Raw genomic sequence first — 16,961 nt, 5'->3', positions numbered from 1 at the left:
CAGCAAAGAGATACTTCCAAGCCAAAGATGAAAAACGGGTTGGATCAAGATGGGAAGAAGACGTGGGCTCCGGGAGAATGGCAGGAAAGCTGAGAGGCCTTGCTGACGGGTTGGATGTGGGGGATGAGAGGAGAGAGGAGCCCAGAGGGGCTCCTGGGCTTGGCCTGACCTGGGTGATGGTGCTGTTCTCTGTGGTGGGCAACACAGGGAAGACGGGAGAATCCATCCTTCTGTTGTGGGCACATGAGGTCGGAGGTGTCTGGGACACCCCAGTGAAATACCAAATCGACAGACAGATACGCGAGTTTGAAGCTCTCAGGCAGTGACAGTGGTAGACACATAGTAAGCACTTTGTCCGTCTTGTTGAACCTGAGGCTCAGAGCCAGGTATTTTTGGACTGGTGTGTATTCAAGCCCATGTCTTCAGAACCTCTGCTGTTCCGCGCTGGCCCCAAAGTCAAAGTCGCACCTCTTGGAAAAGGATCTTAATTACCAGCTGGAGCTACTCAGGGAAGCCAGTTTGTTTTTATTCTCTACATTTTTTTCCAAAATGCCCCCAGTGCCAGAAGCCCCGAGGGCACCTCAGCAGAATTGAAACCATGTTATACGATGCAGAAGTTAAGACACAAGTGAAAACATATTGCTTGCTGGTGCAGGGAGCCCCCGTCAAAATCTGAAGGGCAGCCCGGTGGAGCTCCCCAGGGAGGTCCTTCGGGGCTGGAGCCTGGCTCCTGCATGGATGGTCAGATGATGGGGTTTAGGGAACGAAGTTAGATCCCCTTCTGCTCTGAGCCTGCAGTGCCATCTCTAAATAAGGAGATCAGCTCCCACAAGCAACAGCAATTTATGGAGAGTTTATCATTCACCAGGCCCTGCTCTAAGTGCTGTGGATTCAGTGGCAAAAAAAACGAAAATAAAACACAGCAAGATTCCCCCACCCTGGAGGCATTGACCTTCCAGTTGGGGAAGCAGACCATAAACAATTGAATATAAAATGTCAGATAAAGTGCTCCAAAGAGAGGCCAGCAGAGCCGGAGGAGATGGTCACAGGGACTGTTTTCCTTGGTAAAACCAGGTAAGGCTTCTGTGACACTGGAGCAGAGACCTGAAGGAGGTAAGGGAGAGGACCACGTGGGCATCTAGGCAGAGAGTGTGCCAGACAGAGAGAACAGCAGTGCAGAGGCCCTGGGGCATGGTCAGAGTTGGCAAGTTCCAGGAACAGGAAGGAGAGCCCAGTGCAGCTAGAGCAAAAGAGCAGGAAGGACTGTGGAGGGCATTTTGGGGGAGGGGAGACAGATCACGTGGGGCCTCTGGGCCATCATAAGGCTCTGGGTAACATTCTAACAGTGACCAGAAGCTATTGGAGGATTTAGAGCAGGGGAGCAACATGACCTGACTCACCGTTCAGAGGCTCCCTCTGGCTGCCGGGTGGAGAACAGACCAAAGGGGGCAATGGTGGAAGCAGGTGTTTGCATTAGATCGTTCCCGGACTGAAAGGTGAAAGTGCTCATGGGGCAGGGATTCCATGAGGAGGACTGGTCAGAGACAAAGTAGGTGCCAAGTTCAGCTGTATCTCAGGACTTTAGGGACGCGTGTCCAGAGTTTACGGCAAGTGTCTGCTAGTCAGTTCAGTCTGCCTTTGAGTCCTGGCTCCACCATCTCCTGGCTGTGTGACCTGTGCAAGTCACTCCACCTCCTTTGAACCTCAGTTTCCTCATCTGTTAAATGGGTAGAAGAAAAGCCCCTAACTTCCAGGGTCGTCAGGATGATGGGAGATACACGGAAGCAGTCAGCAGAGAGCCTGGCACACGGTACATGCCCAAGAGATGGGCCTCCCCACCAGAGGGCTGCATGTGCCACTGGGACTGTGCAAGGGGGGTTTACATGGTACAGGGGCAAATTGATTAATTTAAATCATTATATGTTTATTGTATGATGAGCTAGAAAAGGTAACTAGGTTGCCCAATCCCCGATTTTACCATAATTCAGTAACAATACATGTAATGCAGAGATAGGGCAAAGATTATGACAGTGGTGAGCAACCTGGCCCTAAATGACAGCAGGTTGCTGGAGTTTGGGCATAAGTATTGACAATTACCCGGCCAACTTGCCTTTGTGCGAGAGCTACTTCTTTTGCAGTAAAATCCAGGGCAGAGGATCCTCATCTGAAATGTCAGCTGGGTTGTGGAGCAAGGGGGGAGGTTTGATTGAAATTCACACACCTGCCGCTTGGGAGCTCATGAAAGCATCCTCGGGCTCACTAAACTGCGCATGTGCCACTGCCAAAGCCAGGCCGGACCCGGCTGAGTGGAGGTGCCCGGGAGCACAGTCCTCTTAGGTTTGATTTCGGGGCTCAGTGTGCAGCAGGGGAGGCGATGCCATCCATCCTCGTGGCCCCTGCGTGAAGAGGTGAGTGGGGGGAAAGCAGGGCAGATTCAGGCGAGGGACAGCCCCGTCCTCACTTTCCCGTCTTCCCTCGTTCTCAGAGCGCAGGCTCTCGATGTCTGCAACCTCATTATCGTCAAGTGGGGGAGGGTGAGTTTGGAAATGGGAGGGAAGTGTGGGTTATCACACGAAGGGGAAGAACTGTCGGCTCCTAGCAGTCGGGGCCAGGGGTGCCACGTAACCCAGTACTTTGTACAGCCTTGTACAACGAGGAATCATTCCCCGCAAAACGCCAGGGGCACCCCGTTGAGAAACGCTGCACCAAGCCCTTGAGAGTAGTCAGTCAGCTGCACCGTATTTACGGATCACCTAGCGTACAGCACAATGCCGGCTTCATGTAACTTGCTTTTACTTGAAAAAATTTTTTTTGTTGTTAAGCTTACAGTTTTCTCTTCTTAGTGTTTTGGGGGAGTGACTAGCACATTTTGCCAGTGATTTCATACGTGATATTGCTGAGGGTGAAACTGAGGTTTTATTTTTTGTTTGTTTTATTGGAGTATAGTTGATTCACAGTGTTGTGTTTCTGGTGTACAGCGAAGTGACTCAGTTATACGTATGTATTTTTGCACATTCTTCCCATTATGGTTTATCACAGGATATCGAACACAGTTCCCTGTGCTACACATAAATCCTTGTTGTTTATATACAGTGGTGTGTATCTGTTAATCCCAAACTCCTAATTTATCCCCCCGTTTCCCTTTGGTGACTACATGTTTGTTTTCTGTCAGTATGCCTGTGAGTCTGTTTCTCTTTTGTCAGTAAGTTCACTTGTGTCATACTTTGGATTCCACGTATAAGTGACGTCATACGGCATTTGTCTTTCTGTGTCTGACTTACTTCACTTAGTGTGATCACCTCTAGGTCCACCCATGTTGCTGCAAATGTCATTATTTCATTCTTTTTATGGCTGAGTAGTATTCCATTGTATACATGTGCCACATCCTCTTTATCCATTCATCTGTTGATGGACACTTAGGTTGCTTCCATGTCTTGGCTGTTGTAAATAGAGCTGCAGTGAACATTGGGGTGCATGTGTCTTTTCAAATTAAGAGTTTTCTCCGATACATGCCCAGGAGTGGGATTGCTGGATCATATGGCAACTCAATTTTTAGTTTTTTAAGGAACCTCCATACTGTTCTCCATCGTGGCTGCACCAATTTACATTCCCACCAACAGCGTAGGAGGGCTCCCTTTTCTCCACACCCTCTCCAGCATTTGTTTTTTTGTAGACTCTTTAATGATGGCCACTGACCAGTGTGAGGTGATCCCTCATTGTAGTTTACGTTTCCCTAATAATTAGAAGGTATGGTTTTAAATGTTTAAAAAGGAAAGTTGATTGAAAGGGGTATGATAGGGTGCATCACAAATAGTAGTGGTGAATATCGTTTGAGAAATTGTCTCAGTGTTATCAGTTACGTTTCAGTAATTTAAATCTCTGTGTGATAGAAAATGTGTCTCTTACGGAAGGTCACAGTCAAAAGCACTTGAAAGCCAATGCTCTAGAGCCCTAGGGGTGTCTGTTCTATTTTGCACTGTCCAATGCGGTAACCACTGGCCACGTGTGGTTATTGAGCACTTGAAATATGGCTAGTGTGACCGAGGCACTGAATTTTTAATTGTATTTAATTTTAAATAATTTTAATGTAATTAGCCACATGTGGCTGATGGCTATCATATTAGACAGAACATTTACTTCATTGTACACATTGTAGAAAGTTCTATGAGACAGTGAAGCTCTGGAACCCTAAATTTGTAAGACATGACCTACATTTTCAGTTAAGATGGTGATGGTAATAATAATAATAATAGTAGGGCTTCCCTGGTTGGCGCAGAGGTTGAGAGTCCGCCTGCCGATGCAGGGGACACGGGTTCGTGCCCCGGTCAAGGAAGATCCCACATGCCGCGGAGCGGCTGGGCCGTGAGCCATGGCCGCTGAACCTGCGCGTCCAGAGCCTGTGCTCCGCAACGGGAGAGGCCACAACAGTGAGAGGCCCGCGTACCGCAAAAAAAAATAAGAAGAAGAAGAAGAATAGTAACAGTAATCACAGCTGACGTTTACTGAGTACTTACTAGGTACCAGGCACTGTTTTGTGCGGTTTACATGCATTAACTTGTTTAATCTTCACTATTGTTATCCCTGTTATCTCAGTCTGCTCAGGCTCCCATAACAAAACATCACAGACTGTATGGCTTAACACAACAGAAATTAATTTTCTTACCATTCTAGAGGCTAGAAGTCCCAGATTAAGGGGCTGGCAAATGTGGTTTCTGGTGAGAGCTCTCTTCCCGGCTTGTAGAGGCCACCTTCTCACTGTGTCTCCACATGGCCTTTCCTCAGTGTGTGTACAAGGAGAGGGAGAGAGAAAGGGAGAGAAAAAGCATGTGCTAGCCACCTCTGCTGTCTCTTTTTATTAGGACACTAATCCTATCAGATCAGGGCACCACCTTTATGACCTCACATAACCTTAATTACTTCCTTAGAGGCCCCCTCTCCAAATACAGCCACCTGAGTGTTTGTGCTTCCACATATGAATTTGGGGAGGACACAAACACTCAGTCCATAACACCCATTTTAAAAATGAAGAAACTGAGGCACAGAGAGGTTAAGCGAACAGCCCAAAGTCACACAGTTGGCAGTGGCAGTATTCAGACCCAGGCAGCCTGGCTCCAGGGCCCTTGCACTTATCCACTGTGCCGTGCTGCCTCCCCCAGGAGAACGATTGCCATCTGGCTGAGAAAGAAGATTCCCAACAGGAAATCTAGACTCTACAGTGCTGTAGACAGTGGGTTCAAAGGGAAAAGGAGAGCAGGGAGGATTGGTGCAGCCAGGAAGCCTGGAGGAAGATGAGCAAGGTCTGACAGCAAGAGGAGGAGAAATTCCCAGTGTAAACGAAGAAGACAAAGATGAAAAACTCCTCCGTGAATCATGTCATCTTCACATCGTATATGCAAAACAAAAGTCACAAGCAACAGCAACCTAAACCACACTAAACAACTACGGCACCTTCTCTTCCCCTCTGCAAGGGGAACAAAGCAATAAACAAAGGATCTGAATGCATTTCTAGAAAGAAGGATGTGGACTGAGGTTGGAGCCGAGTGGGGGGGCACAGGTGAGAATAATAAACCCAATCACAGCGACAGCTGACATGTCCTGAGAGCTCACTGTGTGCCAGGCAGTGCCCGAAGGGCTCACCTGCATGCCTTCATTTAACCTTTCCAACAGTCACAGGAGGTAGATGCTGTTACGTATCCCCATTTCAGAGATGGGAAAACTGAGGCATGGAGAGGTTAACTTGCCCAGGGCTGACACGTATTGAGCTCTTACCCTGTGCCAAGCATCACATGTGCATTTTCTCACTGAAATCTCACAAGTACCATGGAAAGGGAGATTTTTTTTTTTAATCTCTGTTTTACATATGAAGAATGAAGCCCAGGGAGGTCATTTTTCAAGGGTCACAGAGCTAGTAAGAGTAGAATGGAGATCTGATCCCAGGCCAAGCTGACTTCTAGGCTGGGACGTTTATCTTTCACGGAAGATACAATTATTTATTTATTTTTCGCTGCGTTGGGTCTTAGTGGCTGTACGCGGGCTTTCTCTAGTTGCCCCGAGCGGGGGCTACTCTTCGTTGCAGTGTGCGGGCTTCTCATTGCGGTGGCTTCTCTTGTTGTGGAGCACGGGCTCTAGGCGCGCAGGTGCAGTAGTTGTGGCTTGCGGGCCCTAGAGCGCAGCCTCGGTAGTTGTGGCGCACGGGCTTAGTTGCTCCGCGGCATGTGGGATCTTCCCAGACCAGGGATGGAACCCGTGTCCCCTGCATTGGCAGGTGGATTCTTAACCGCTGCGCCACCAGGGAAGTCCCAAAGATACAGTTTTGAGATGAACGGTGAATTGGAGAAGGAATACGGGTCCACAGAGTGGATGGAAGAAAAGAGTCCTTCATAAGAAACAAGATCAACCTAAAGGTTTTGACAGAAGGTATCCCTGGCCCGAATCAGGCGTGGCCAGGCTGGAGGGTGGGCTGGAGCAGGAGCGTTTCAAGATGCTGCCAGAGCTTTGGGAAGGATCGTGCTGGAGGGACTCAGAAGTGGCTGGAATCTGGGCAGGCCGTGGCTGCCTGCCTGACACCTGGGCCTGATTGCTGAACGTCTGATTTACGGTTCTGCAGGAGCTGTCAGGGAGAATAATATCTCACCGTGTCAGCGCTGAGCTGCTCTCCAAGACGTCCTGCCCAACTGACCATTAATGCAACACAGGCCACAGCCTGTTTAGTGCTCTTCAGATAAGTTAAACATTTAAACAACACGAGAAAGACAGCCCAGGTTTCCCTCCCAGGGAGCAGGCCCCTCTCTGACTAGTCTAGAGGCAGCATTAAGCACTCTCACTTTTAAAATATACCTGCCTTGAAGGAGAAGGAGTGGGCAGGGAGTCCATCTGGGCTTGGATGAGAGTCATTTTTCTAAAGCAAATTTGTCAACAATTTCCTTTCTGCATTCGTGTCTCCAAGCAGCCAAGGACAAAAAGTAATGGGATCAGACCACAGCAGAGCAGGTTGGGAAAACCCCGGCTGTCACCAGCATAAATCAGAACGGATTTTGATGGGTATTTGTCACCAGGCTTACTGTTCAGAAACAAGCAAGGATGAGAATACTAAGGATCAAAACCTATGGGGTGCTTAGGGCTTCCCTGGTGGCGCAGTGGTTGAGAGTCCGCCTGCCGATGCAGGGGGCGTGGGTTCGTGCCCCGGTCCGGGAGGATCCCACATGCCGCGGAGCGGCTGGGCCCGTGAGGCATGGCCGCTGAGCCTGCGCGTCTGGAGCCTGTGCTCTGCAATGGGAGAGGTCACAACAGTGAGAGGCCTGCGTACCGCAAAAAAAAAAAAAACCTATGGGGCGCAGGCAAAGGCTGATCCAGACAGCCTTAAATTACATTTATTAGAAAACCAGGAAAATTAATAAGAACTGGTCATTGAAAAGATCATTAAGGTAGAAAGCCTTTGGCAAGCATGAACAAGAAAAGAAAGAGGGAGAAGAAGAGATCAGTAACCAACAACCCGAATGAAAGCGTGGACATCGTCATAGGTTCAGGGGACCTATTTAGTTATGAGAATGCCATGAGCAGTATTGTTCCAATGAACTTGTAAACCTGGATGAAGTTGACCCTTCTCAGAAAGATGTAAATTATCAAAATTAACCCAAGGGGAAATGTTTTAAGTAAATAAACCAGTGACCATGAGAAGTTGAAATCGTAGTTAAAGGTGTACAGCTCTAACAAAGGCAGCAGGTCCAGCTTGTTTTAAACAAGAGTTCCACCAAACATTCAAGGAAAGGATAAATAAATCCAATCCTGCACACACTGCAGAGCAAAGAAAAGGTGGGATGCTGTCTCATGCATTTCAGGAGACTAATGTGACCTCGAAACTAAATCTGGACTTTGAGCACACGACAAAAGGATAAATCACTGTCATCGCTGATGAAAGATGGGACGCTCCTGCAATCCCACAGATACCTTCACCCAGGCCCTGTGACCCTTTATGTAAGTTCCACTTGGCCCTGTCCGAGCTTCAGTTTCGACACTGGTGAAAGGAGTGGTCTGGACTATAATCGGTATCATTTATTAGGCCAGCCACATGCCTCATTACACACCTGCAAGTGGATGCATTACCCATATTTCATAATTTTTTAAAAATCCAGGACTTCCCTGGTGGCACGGTGGTTAAGACTCCATGCTCCCAATGCAGGGGGCCTGGGTTCGATCCCTGGCCAGGGAACTAGATCCCACATGCATGCCGCAACTAAGGAGCTGGCAGGCCACAGCTAAGGAGCCCGCGAGCCACAGCTAAGGAGCCTACCACAACTAAGGAGTCTGCCTGCTGCAACTAAGACCCGGCACAACCAAATAAATAAATAAATAAATATTTTTTAAAAATCCTGGAGACCTTGGTCTGTTGCCCAAGAGGGCTCAGAAGCAATGACACTCCTGCAGCAACTAGCACATCCAGCATCCAGATCTTGGCTTCAAAACACCATTTTCCAGTGAAAGGAACCAGGGCTCCTTGGAGAAGTGACTGATTCTAGGGCTGGGACAGAGAAGTTACATGATAAACAAGGAGCATCTTATAGTACCAAAAACTAAAGAAGTGCTCAAAAAAACCCATGATGATGGGGTATGTCAAAGGGACACAAGTGCTGACTGGAAGGGTTCCCAGTGGCCAGAGCTGGAACACTTTGAGTACTAAAAACAACATAGTATTCAACCCAAAATATAAAATAAGTACCCATGAGTCCATACTGACACAGATAAATGATTGAATAAATAAGTGGGGGAGAACAGACAAATCTCCCATACAGAAAAATTCAAAATAATTTTTGTAGATACTCTACCCTTTACTGTGAGCTTTGCATAGTTTCTTCCTTCCAAAGAGTGTACTGTGGAAAGGTGGGGGGAGAGTAACTTTACAGTAGAGAAGCCTGAGGCACACTACCTGAGCCAGGTGATCACGGTCAACATCAACAGTGATACAATGTTGATAGTATGTACCCTTGATGTGATGTGATGAGAGCGGCACTTTTACCTCTGTGATCTTCCTCACCAAAACCCATAACTCCAGTCTAACCATGAGAAAAACATCAGACAAATCCCAGTTGAGACATTCTGCAAAATACCTGATGAGTACTCCTTTAAACTGTCACTAAAACCAAGGAAAGTCTGAGAAACTATCACAACCCAGAAGAACCTAAAGAGACAAGATGACAAAATGTAATGTGGTACCCCAGATGGGATCCTGAAAGAGAAAAAAGATGGCAGTAGAAAGACTGAATAAAGAATTGACATCAGTTAATAATAATAATATAGTGATATTTATTAGTTGTGACAAATATACTATTTGAATATAAGATGTTAACAATAAAAGAAACTGGGTGTGGGACACATAGGAACACTCTACTGTATTCACAATTTTTCTGTAAATCTAAAACTATTCTAAAATTAAAAGTTTATTACACGGACTTCCCTGGTGGCGCAGTGGTTAAGAATCCACCTGCCAGTGCAGGGGACACGGGTTTGATCTCTGGTCCGGGAAGATCCCACATGCCACGGAGCAACTAAGCCCATGCACCACAACTCCTGAGCCTGCGCTCTAGAGCCCGCGAACCACAACTACTGAGCCCATGCACCACAACAACTGAAGCCCATGCGCCTAGAGCCCGTGCTCCGCAACAAGAGAAGCCCGTGCACCACAATGAAGAGTAGCCCCCGCTCGCTGCAACTAGAGAAAGCCCGCGTGCAGCAATGAAGACCCGATGCAGCCCCCCCCAAAAAAAGTTTATTACAAAAAAAACTGAAGACTCACAGGTGTCTAGTCACTTTCCCAAGATCACATACCTAGGGAACAGTGGGGCTGGCCCTGGAGCCCAGGGATGGGCATTTGAAGGCCAACTACAACATCAGGGACGTGTGAAACTGAATGTCTCTACCCTAGTTCTCTTCCGCCCCGCTTCCTGAGATGCATTCATGTGTAGCATCCTGACGTGTCTTTGGAATTTGGACTGAAGACTGCAATGTCCTGCTTTGCTTCTAAATTGCTTCATTAGCAGAGCTGACCATCCATGAACCTCTTTTGGTGGTGAACTCAATTCAGTTTGGGCCTATGGAATTCAAAACAGTAATACTAGTGATAATTAAGGCAAACGTGTATGTGGCATTTTCTGTGGGCGAGGGACTTTTCAAAATGCTTTACCTGTATTGATTTATTCAATCCTTACAAAACCCTATGTGGGCAGTACCATTCTATAGCTCAATTACAGACAAGGAAGTTGAGAGTCACGAAGATTAGTACCTTGTCCAAGTCCATTCTGTTGGTAAGCAGAGTCAGAATTTGACCCAGATCCCAGAGTGTGTGCTCTTAACTGCTGTACTCTCTGACCTTGCATAAAACAGTTTAAATTTAAAAAATAAAAAAAAAGCACTACCTTTAGGGTTTCCCAGTTTAGCAGATGAAAGAAGAAATCGGCCATTATATCAGGCCTAGATTAACCCTACAGGCCTCACGAAGTGTGGAAGCACAGAAACATTTGTCCTGACATGGCGTAGAGTTGGGGCAGTTTTTACAAAGGCAGTGACATCAACAAACCTTCGCAGTCTTTTGATAGATGGAAAGAGAAGGGAAAAGCATTCAAAACAGAAGGAACAGTAAATGCAAAGGCCCTGGGGCAAGAGCATGAGGGTCGTTGAAGGACTAGCAGGGGCTGCTGTGTGTGCAGTGCAGTGAGAGAGGGGTGGGAGATGGTGGCGGGAGAGTGATGAGTGGGAGTGTGTGCAGACGAGTGGGGCCCGAGTCATGGTGAGGACTGTGTTTTCACTTGGAGGGAGGTGGGAGCCATTAATGGGGTTTTGGGCAGGGGAGGGACAGGATGTGACTTAAGGTTTAGCAGGATCCCTCTGGCTGCTGGATGGAGACTAGGCTGGCAAGATGCGGGGTGGACAGGGTAGAAGCAGGCAGAGTGAGGAGGTGACTGTAATAGTCTGAGTCAGGGCTCAGTTAACTTTTTCTGTAAGGAGCCAGAGAGTACATATTTTAAGCTCTGCGGCGCAGGCTGTCTCTGTCTCAACTACTCAGTTCTCCTGATATAGGACAAAATCAGCCCTAGACAGTATGTAAATGAATGAGCATGGCTGTGTTCCAATAAAACTTTATTTACACAAACAGCGGGCAGGCCAGATTTAGCCCCCAGGTCATAGTTTGCCACCCTCCGGTGTAGGTGGCAGGTAATGATGGCTTGGACCATGGTGGGAGCAGCAGAGGAGCCTCTCTTTTCCGGGGACACAAGAAGTACCTTGAGGACAAGAGTCAGGTTAGTCCCGAAACCTCCCCTCTCTTGACCCAAGCATGCTCTGATGCTGTTCCGGGCCCACGGGAGGCATTTTTATAAGTTAGTCTTGGGATGGATGGATCTTTGCCAGAACAGGCTCTGGAGGCACACAGCCTCCTGGGCTCCTCCTCGCCTTCATTTTATGGCCTCGGAAGTTTTCTGGGGTAACCAAGTACCCAGACTGGGTGACTTAAACAACAGAAACTTCCTGTCCTGCAGGTCTTGAGACCAGAAGTTCAAGATCAAGATGTCGGCAGGGTTGGCTCCTTCTGAAGGCTCTGAGGGAGAATCTGCTCCTTGCCCCTCTCTCCTGCCTTCTCCGAGACATTCCTTGGCTTGTAGACCTATCACCCCACCTCTGCCCTCACGGTCACGTGATGTTCTCCCTGTGTGCATATCTGTCTCTGTGTCCAGATTTCCCTTTTGTATCAGGACATCAGTCATACTGGATTAGGACCCACCCTCACGACCCCATCTTCACTTGATCATCAGTGAAGACCCTCTTTCCAAATAAGGTCACGTTCCCAGGTACTGGGGTTAGGACTGCAACATCTTTTGAGGGGACACAATTCAGCTCATAACAGACCTGTTCCTGTATTTCTCTCACCTCATTTTCTCCTGTGTAAGATGAATGACAGTAGTATCCCCGTTCATCTATGTGAAGTGCTGAGCACACACCCCGGCATATTGGGAGCCAGTCAGAGGCTATATATTGCTGGCCTCTGTCCTCCAGTGTTAGATCCTGCTTTCTCCTCTCCTCCTCAGGGAGATACTTTATTTTTCAAAAGCGATATATGTCCATATTCTCCTTGTAAAGGAAGGAAGGAGGGAAGGAAGGAAACAGGGAGGGAGGGAGGGAGAAAGGAAGGAAAGGAAAGAAAGCATTTCAGTAAGGTTAAAGCCTCCTTTGACCACTAACCCAACGCCAGTGCCTTCCCAGATGGAATTACTGTTCCCAGTTGGACGTGTGAGCATCCAGATCTTTCTATTTCCATTTATGTATATGGATACATTTATATATATCACCTTGTCTTTAATTGGTTTTTATAAATATCGACATGTGTGATACTGGACGTCTGCTGCTTTTTGCACTGTAGGATGTCTTGGAAACATTTCCCTGTGCTAACATAACTATCTCCCTCTTTCTTCTGAGCTGCTGGGTAGGAATCCCCTGAATGGATATACCACAGTTCGTTCCACCATGATCCAATCGAGGGAACTGCAGGGGTTTCCAGTTTCTCACTGGGATGCTGGACATCCTTGCACGAGACTCTTTGCAGTTGTTTCTCTGGGTCAGAAAGTGTCAATTCCTCAGCCCCACTGCGCCTCACCAATGCCAAGGCCACAGGAACCCATCCTCTGTCTTAGGCGGGTCGTCCCGCTCAGACACACCCCCCCCCCCATGATAGTCACACTCTGACTCCAGAGAGGCCAGAAGCACCCTGGGCCGTGAGAGGCTGGCATCCTTTGAGAGGCCTGCCCCCCGTGCAGCACAGTTGAGGGGCATATGATCCTCTTCCCCCAGGGCCCAGCCCCATCTTCGTGTCCTCCGCTTTGTCCCACTCCCCTCGGTGCTGGCTCAGCGGGTAACTCAATCCAGGTCAGCTGGTGGAGTATGAGGTAGTGTCTAGCTGAGCGTCATGGTATTTTATTAAGCCCGAAATGTGATCGCTACTGTTGTCACACTTTAGCACCCCCGACAATCCCCTCGCAAATGAGAAAAACAGAGCCTCCCCACATACCTTTCCCCTGATATCAGGGAAAGCACAGGGAACCCTGCCCAGAGGCCTGAGCCCTGGTGACCCCCCAGAGCAGCTTTCAAGCTTGAGGGGAGGCCTGGGGACCACGGGGAGGTGTTTTTCCAGTTTCAGGCAAAGCAATGGACTGGGGGGAAATCTGCTATTAATTTTTCCTCGGTGCCTGGGTCTCCAGAGTCAGCACTGGCTTTTAAATACAGTTTTCATTAACCTGTTAGGATTGCTGGCCCTGGGATCCTTCCATGTATATGAGATTGCTCTGGATCAGAGGTTTCAAACTAGGATGCCCACAGGGGCCAAGTAAGCAGGTGAGGTAAAGTGAGGAAACCCAGTAGAGGCTGCAGAGGAGCGCCAAGGCTAAGGATTCTCAGGATAGACGAATGCAAGCCCTGCGTTGCCAGAGCGTGTAAATTCTCAAAGTAGCTGAAAATCTAGAGACAGAGAGAGAGGGAGAACAAGAAGAGCGAGAAGGGACGGAGGAAAGGGGGAGAGAGAGAGACGGCTCTTGTTCCAAAAAATGTTTTAATGTTTTAAGCACACTTGGGGCTAAATGAGATATGTCTCCAGGCCAGCTTGCAAGCTCTTCCTTAATTGAACCTATCAACACAGCAGAGAAATTGTCAACCTCGTTTCTTTATCCCTCCAGAGCTGCACTGTCCCATAGAATGTTCTACAATGATGGAAAACGTGCACCATCCAGTATGGTAGCCGTTGGCTCCATTTGGCTATCGAGCACTTGAACTAGGCCTAAGGAACGGAATTTTCTATTCTGTTTGATTTTAATTGAATCTAACTATAAAGAACCACACGCGGCTAACCTCTGCTGTATTAGATAATGTGACTATTGGCTCTTCCAGTTGGGGCGTCCCATCGTGCTCAACTATTTAGGAAAGGACACACCCTCTCAGGGAGGGGGATCAATTATAGCACCAAGACATCAGAATCCTGGGTGCATGGAAAGAAAGGAAATACGGAATACAGCGGAAAAGCTTTAGGTGTAAACCAGATGTCCGCTCACTCAAGCATGGTCACTCAGGGCCCCCCACCTAGTTTTTTTCCAGTACTACCCAAAGAGTTTCTCAGTTGGGGTCACCACTGAGCATCTGCCATGTTCTTTGCCCTCTGCTCTGGCTACCATTTGCCCATGGCTGACCCCTAGGAAGCCTCTGGGTAGACCTCCCTGCTGTCAGACCTGTCAGAGCACACCGTTGCCCACGCCTGGGCGCTGTGCCAGGCCCACAGACACGTGAGGTGCCGTGTAGCAGGACCCTGAGTCCTACTTTGTCACTGCCACAGAGCTGTGGGCAAAGTGTGCCAGGGACTCTGGAAACAAACCTCTTTCCAATCCAGAGGATCCAGCAAACCGCCTTCCAGTCCAGAGCTCATTCAGGGGGGCCAGAGAGGGATCAGCGGCCACACCACCCCTTCTTCCAGGTTCCAACCTTGATACCCACAGAGCAGCCCAGGCTGCCCCAGATGCCACTGTCCCCACCTGCTCTACCCCCGCATCTCCATAACAACTAAGTTATCCCTGTATATCTTTAAAAAGTGATGGAGGGAAGGTGGTCCCATCATCCCCCAGCAAAACTCTTGTTCTCAGAGATAAACTCAAGCCTCTTCCTCGTGTAAAAAGAGATGTGCTCAAAATGTTGACAACACCATTTTTTTCCCCAGCTTCTCTCCTCCCATCAAGGGCCCAGAGATGTTACAAGCAGTTTTTCTCTCAGAGGCCAAGCTCAAAGTTCCACGTGCATCTCCCTCTAGCAGTCTCTGCCCCCTGAAATTGTCTTGCAAACCAAAACGTGGATGTTTACAAATCTTAACACAATAATCAAAACTAACATTTATGTAGCCAGACCCTTCTCCTCTCGTCAACCTTGTGAAGCAGGTTCTGTTATTATCTCCATTTGCCAAACTGATCTCTGAGATTTGGGGTGGTTAAGTCAGTTGCTCAAGTGGTTGGATCCAGGATCCAAGCCCAGGTGATCCGATTCCAGAGCCTGAGCTCTAACCAGTACCGTCGGGGGGCAGGCACAGCGTGCTCACGATTTTTGCCTTATGGACCGATCATCTGAATGGGCCTTCTGATGGAGGCAGAGTTCACAGGCTTCCTTGGGAGCTGTTGCATCACTTGCCTCTTGGTTGCAAAATGACAGAAATCCATCTCCGCTCACTTAAATGGAAAAGTCCGTGTATTCGCCTCCTCCGGCTGCTGTACCAAATTACCACACACTTAGTGGCTTAAAACGCCACAGCTCTGGAGATCAGTGTCCAAAATCAATTTCACTGGGCTGAAGATGTTGGCAGAGCTGGTTTCTTCTGGAGGCTTTGAAGGGAGAATATGTTTCTTCGCCATTCTCGGCTTCTGGTGGCCGCCTGTATTTCTTGGCTTGCGGCCTCCACCTTCATTTTCAAAGCACCTCACTCCAGTGCCCTTCTCCTCTCTGTCGTCAAATACCCCTCTGCCTCTTACTTACAAGGACTCTTGGAATTACATTTGGGGTCCACCTGGAAAATCCAGGATAATCTCCCCATCTCAAGATCTTTAACTTAATCACATCTGCAAAGTTCCTTTTTCTGTATACGTTTCCTGAGATTAGGACAGGGCTGTTTTGCGGGGCTATCATTCAGCCTGCCATGGTAGTCAGGGTGGCCTTGTCTCAGTTGTGGCTGGATCCAGAGGAGCAAACAGTGTGATCTGATCAGGGCCTCCTCCCTCTCTCCAACTCCCAGACCTACTTTCCTCTAACAGCCCCAGGCTTCATCTCACCATCCAGCAGCCTTAGGGAAAGGAGAGCTCCTCTTTCCCAAAAGTCCCAGGGCTGGTTCTCATTGGTCCAGCTGAGGCCACACACTCATCTCTGAAGTCATCACTGTGGCCAGAGGGACCCTGGGTCTCTCTGGTTGGTTGAACCTGGGTCATGTGCCCACCTACATCATCCCTTCCCCTCTGTCTTAACTCCCATGTGTTACGGTATTTCTCCAAAGAGAACTGAGAGATGTATGGGTGGTGGAAAGCAGCATGTTATTGGAGTCCATTGAATGGCGAACCCTTGGAATGGTGCCTGGCACGTAGTAATGCTTGATAAATGATGGTCACAGATCATGGGACACAGAGGGGGACTTGGGCAGGGGGTACCTCCTGAAGCTAATGCTTGAAGAATCCAAGGTTCACTAAGGAGATAAAAGCAGAAGAGCATTCCAAGCAGAGGAAACACTTTGAATAGTGAAAGGCTTCCACCGTATGGCCATGGTAACCATAGGTCCTAGTGTACCTGGGGGCAGAGGGAGATAGGTCCTATTTTGTGCCTGTCCTCCTAATATAACGTTGATAGCAGCCCCCTTTACATTGCAAAATTATCTGGGTTTGCATGATAAATTATACGGTCACCACCACCCCTTATAGCCAAAGGCAGAAGAGGATGAGACTTAGCCCAAGGTCACCTGACCTTCAGTGGCAAAGTTTGGACTAGAATTCGGGACTCTGACTCCCAGTTCAGTGCTCCTTCACCCCTCAGCTTATGAAACCAACTCTTAAAGGCTGCATCAGGTTCACCAGTCACATTTCTCCCTTTTTCTCTTCTTGCCAAATTCTCTACAGGACTGTGACCAGATCCACGTGGACGATGTCTCATCCGATGACAATGGGCAAGATTTAAGGTAGGAATTTGGGGAGTCAATCAAAAAGGCCCCTTTTGATTGGTTATCAAGCTTGCCTTTCACTAGGAAGCAGAGAGGAGGGACGGGCTAGTTATCAGGGCAAGGTGGCCTGCCCTCAGCCCGAGCTGGGACCGGTGTTTCTCTGAACTCCAAAAATCACAACCCTGGGCTTCCCTGGTGGCGCAGTGGTTGAGAGTCCGCCTGCCGATGCAGGGGACGTGGGTTCGTGCCCCGG

At 48.5% G+C, this 16,961-nt stretch overlaps 1 protein-coding gene across 4 annotated transcripts in view; it reads left to right on the top strand.

The window, feature by feature from the left end:
- The window catches only part of EYA2 (EYA transcriptional coactivator and phosphatase 2), a 211,790-nt gene that overhangs the window by 177,431 nt on the left and 17,398 nt on the right, over positions 1-16,961 (top strand). For all 4 annotated transcript variants that reach the window (XM_029221778.1, XM_029221777.1, XM_029221776.1 and 1 more), the window contains one exon: positions 16,668-16,726. In XM_029221778.1, the coding sequence (XP_029077611.1) occupies positions 16,668-16,726 (59 nt within the window). The remainder of the gene's footprint in view (positions 1-16,667; positions 16,727-16,961) is intronic.

The sequence above is a fragment of the Monodon monoceros genome, unplaced genomic scaffold, assembly GCF_005190385.1.
Source record: "Monodon monoceros isolate NGI ecotype Baffin Bay Population unplaced genomic scaffold, NGI_Narwhal_1 Super_Scaffold_13, whole genome shotgun sequence".
In the NCBI taxonomy this organism is placed as follows: domain Eukaryota; kingdom Metazoa; phylum Chordata; class Mammalia; order Artiodactyla; family Monodontidae; genus Monodon; species Monodon monoceros.
The sequence above is the reverse complement of the archived record's forward strand: the minus strand, read 5'-3'. Positions and strand labels throughout refer to the sequence as shown.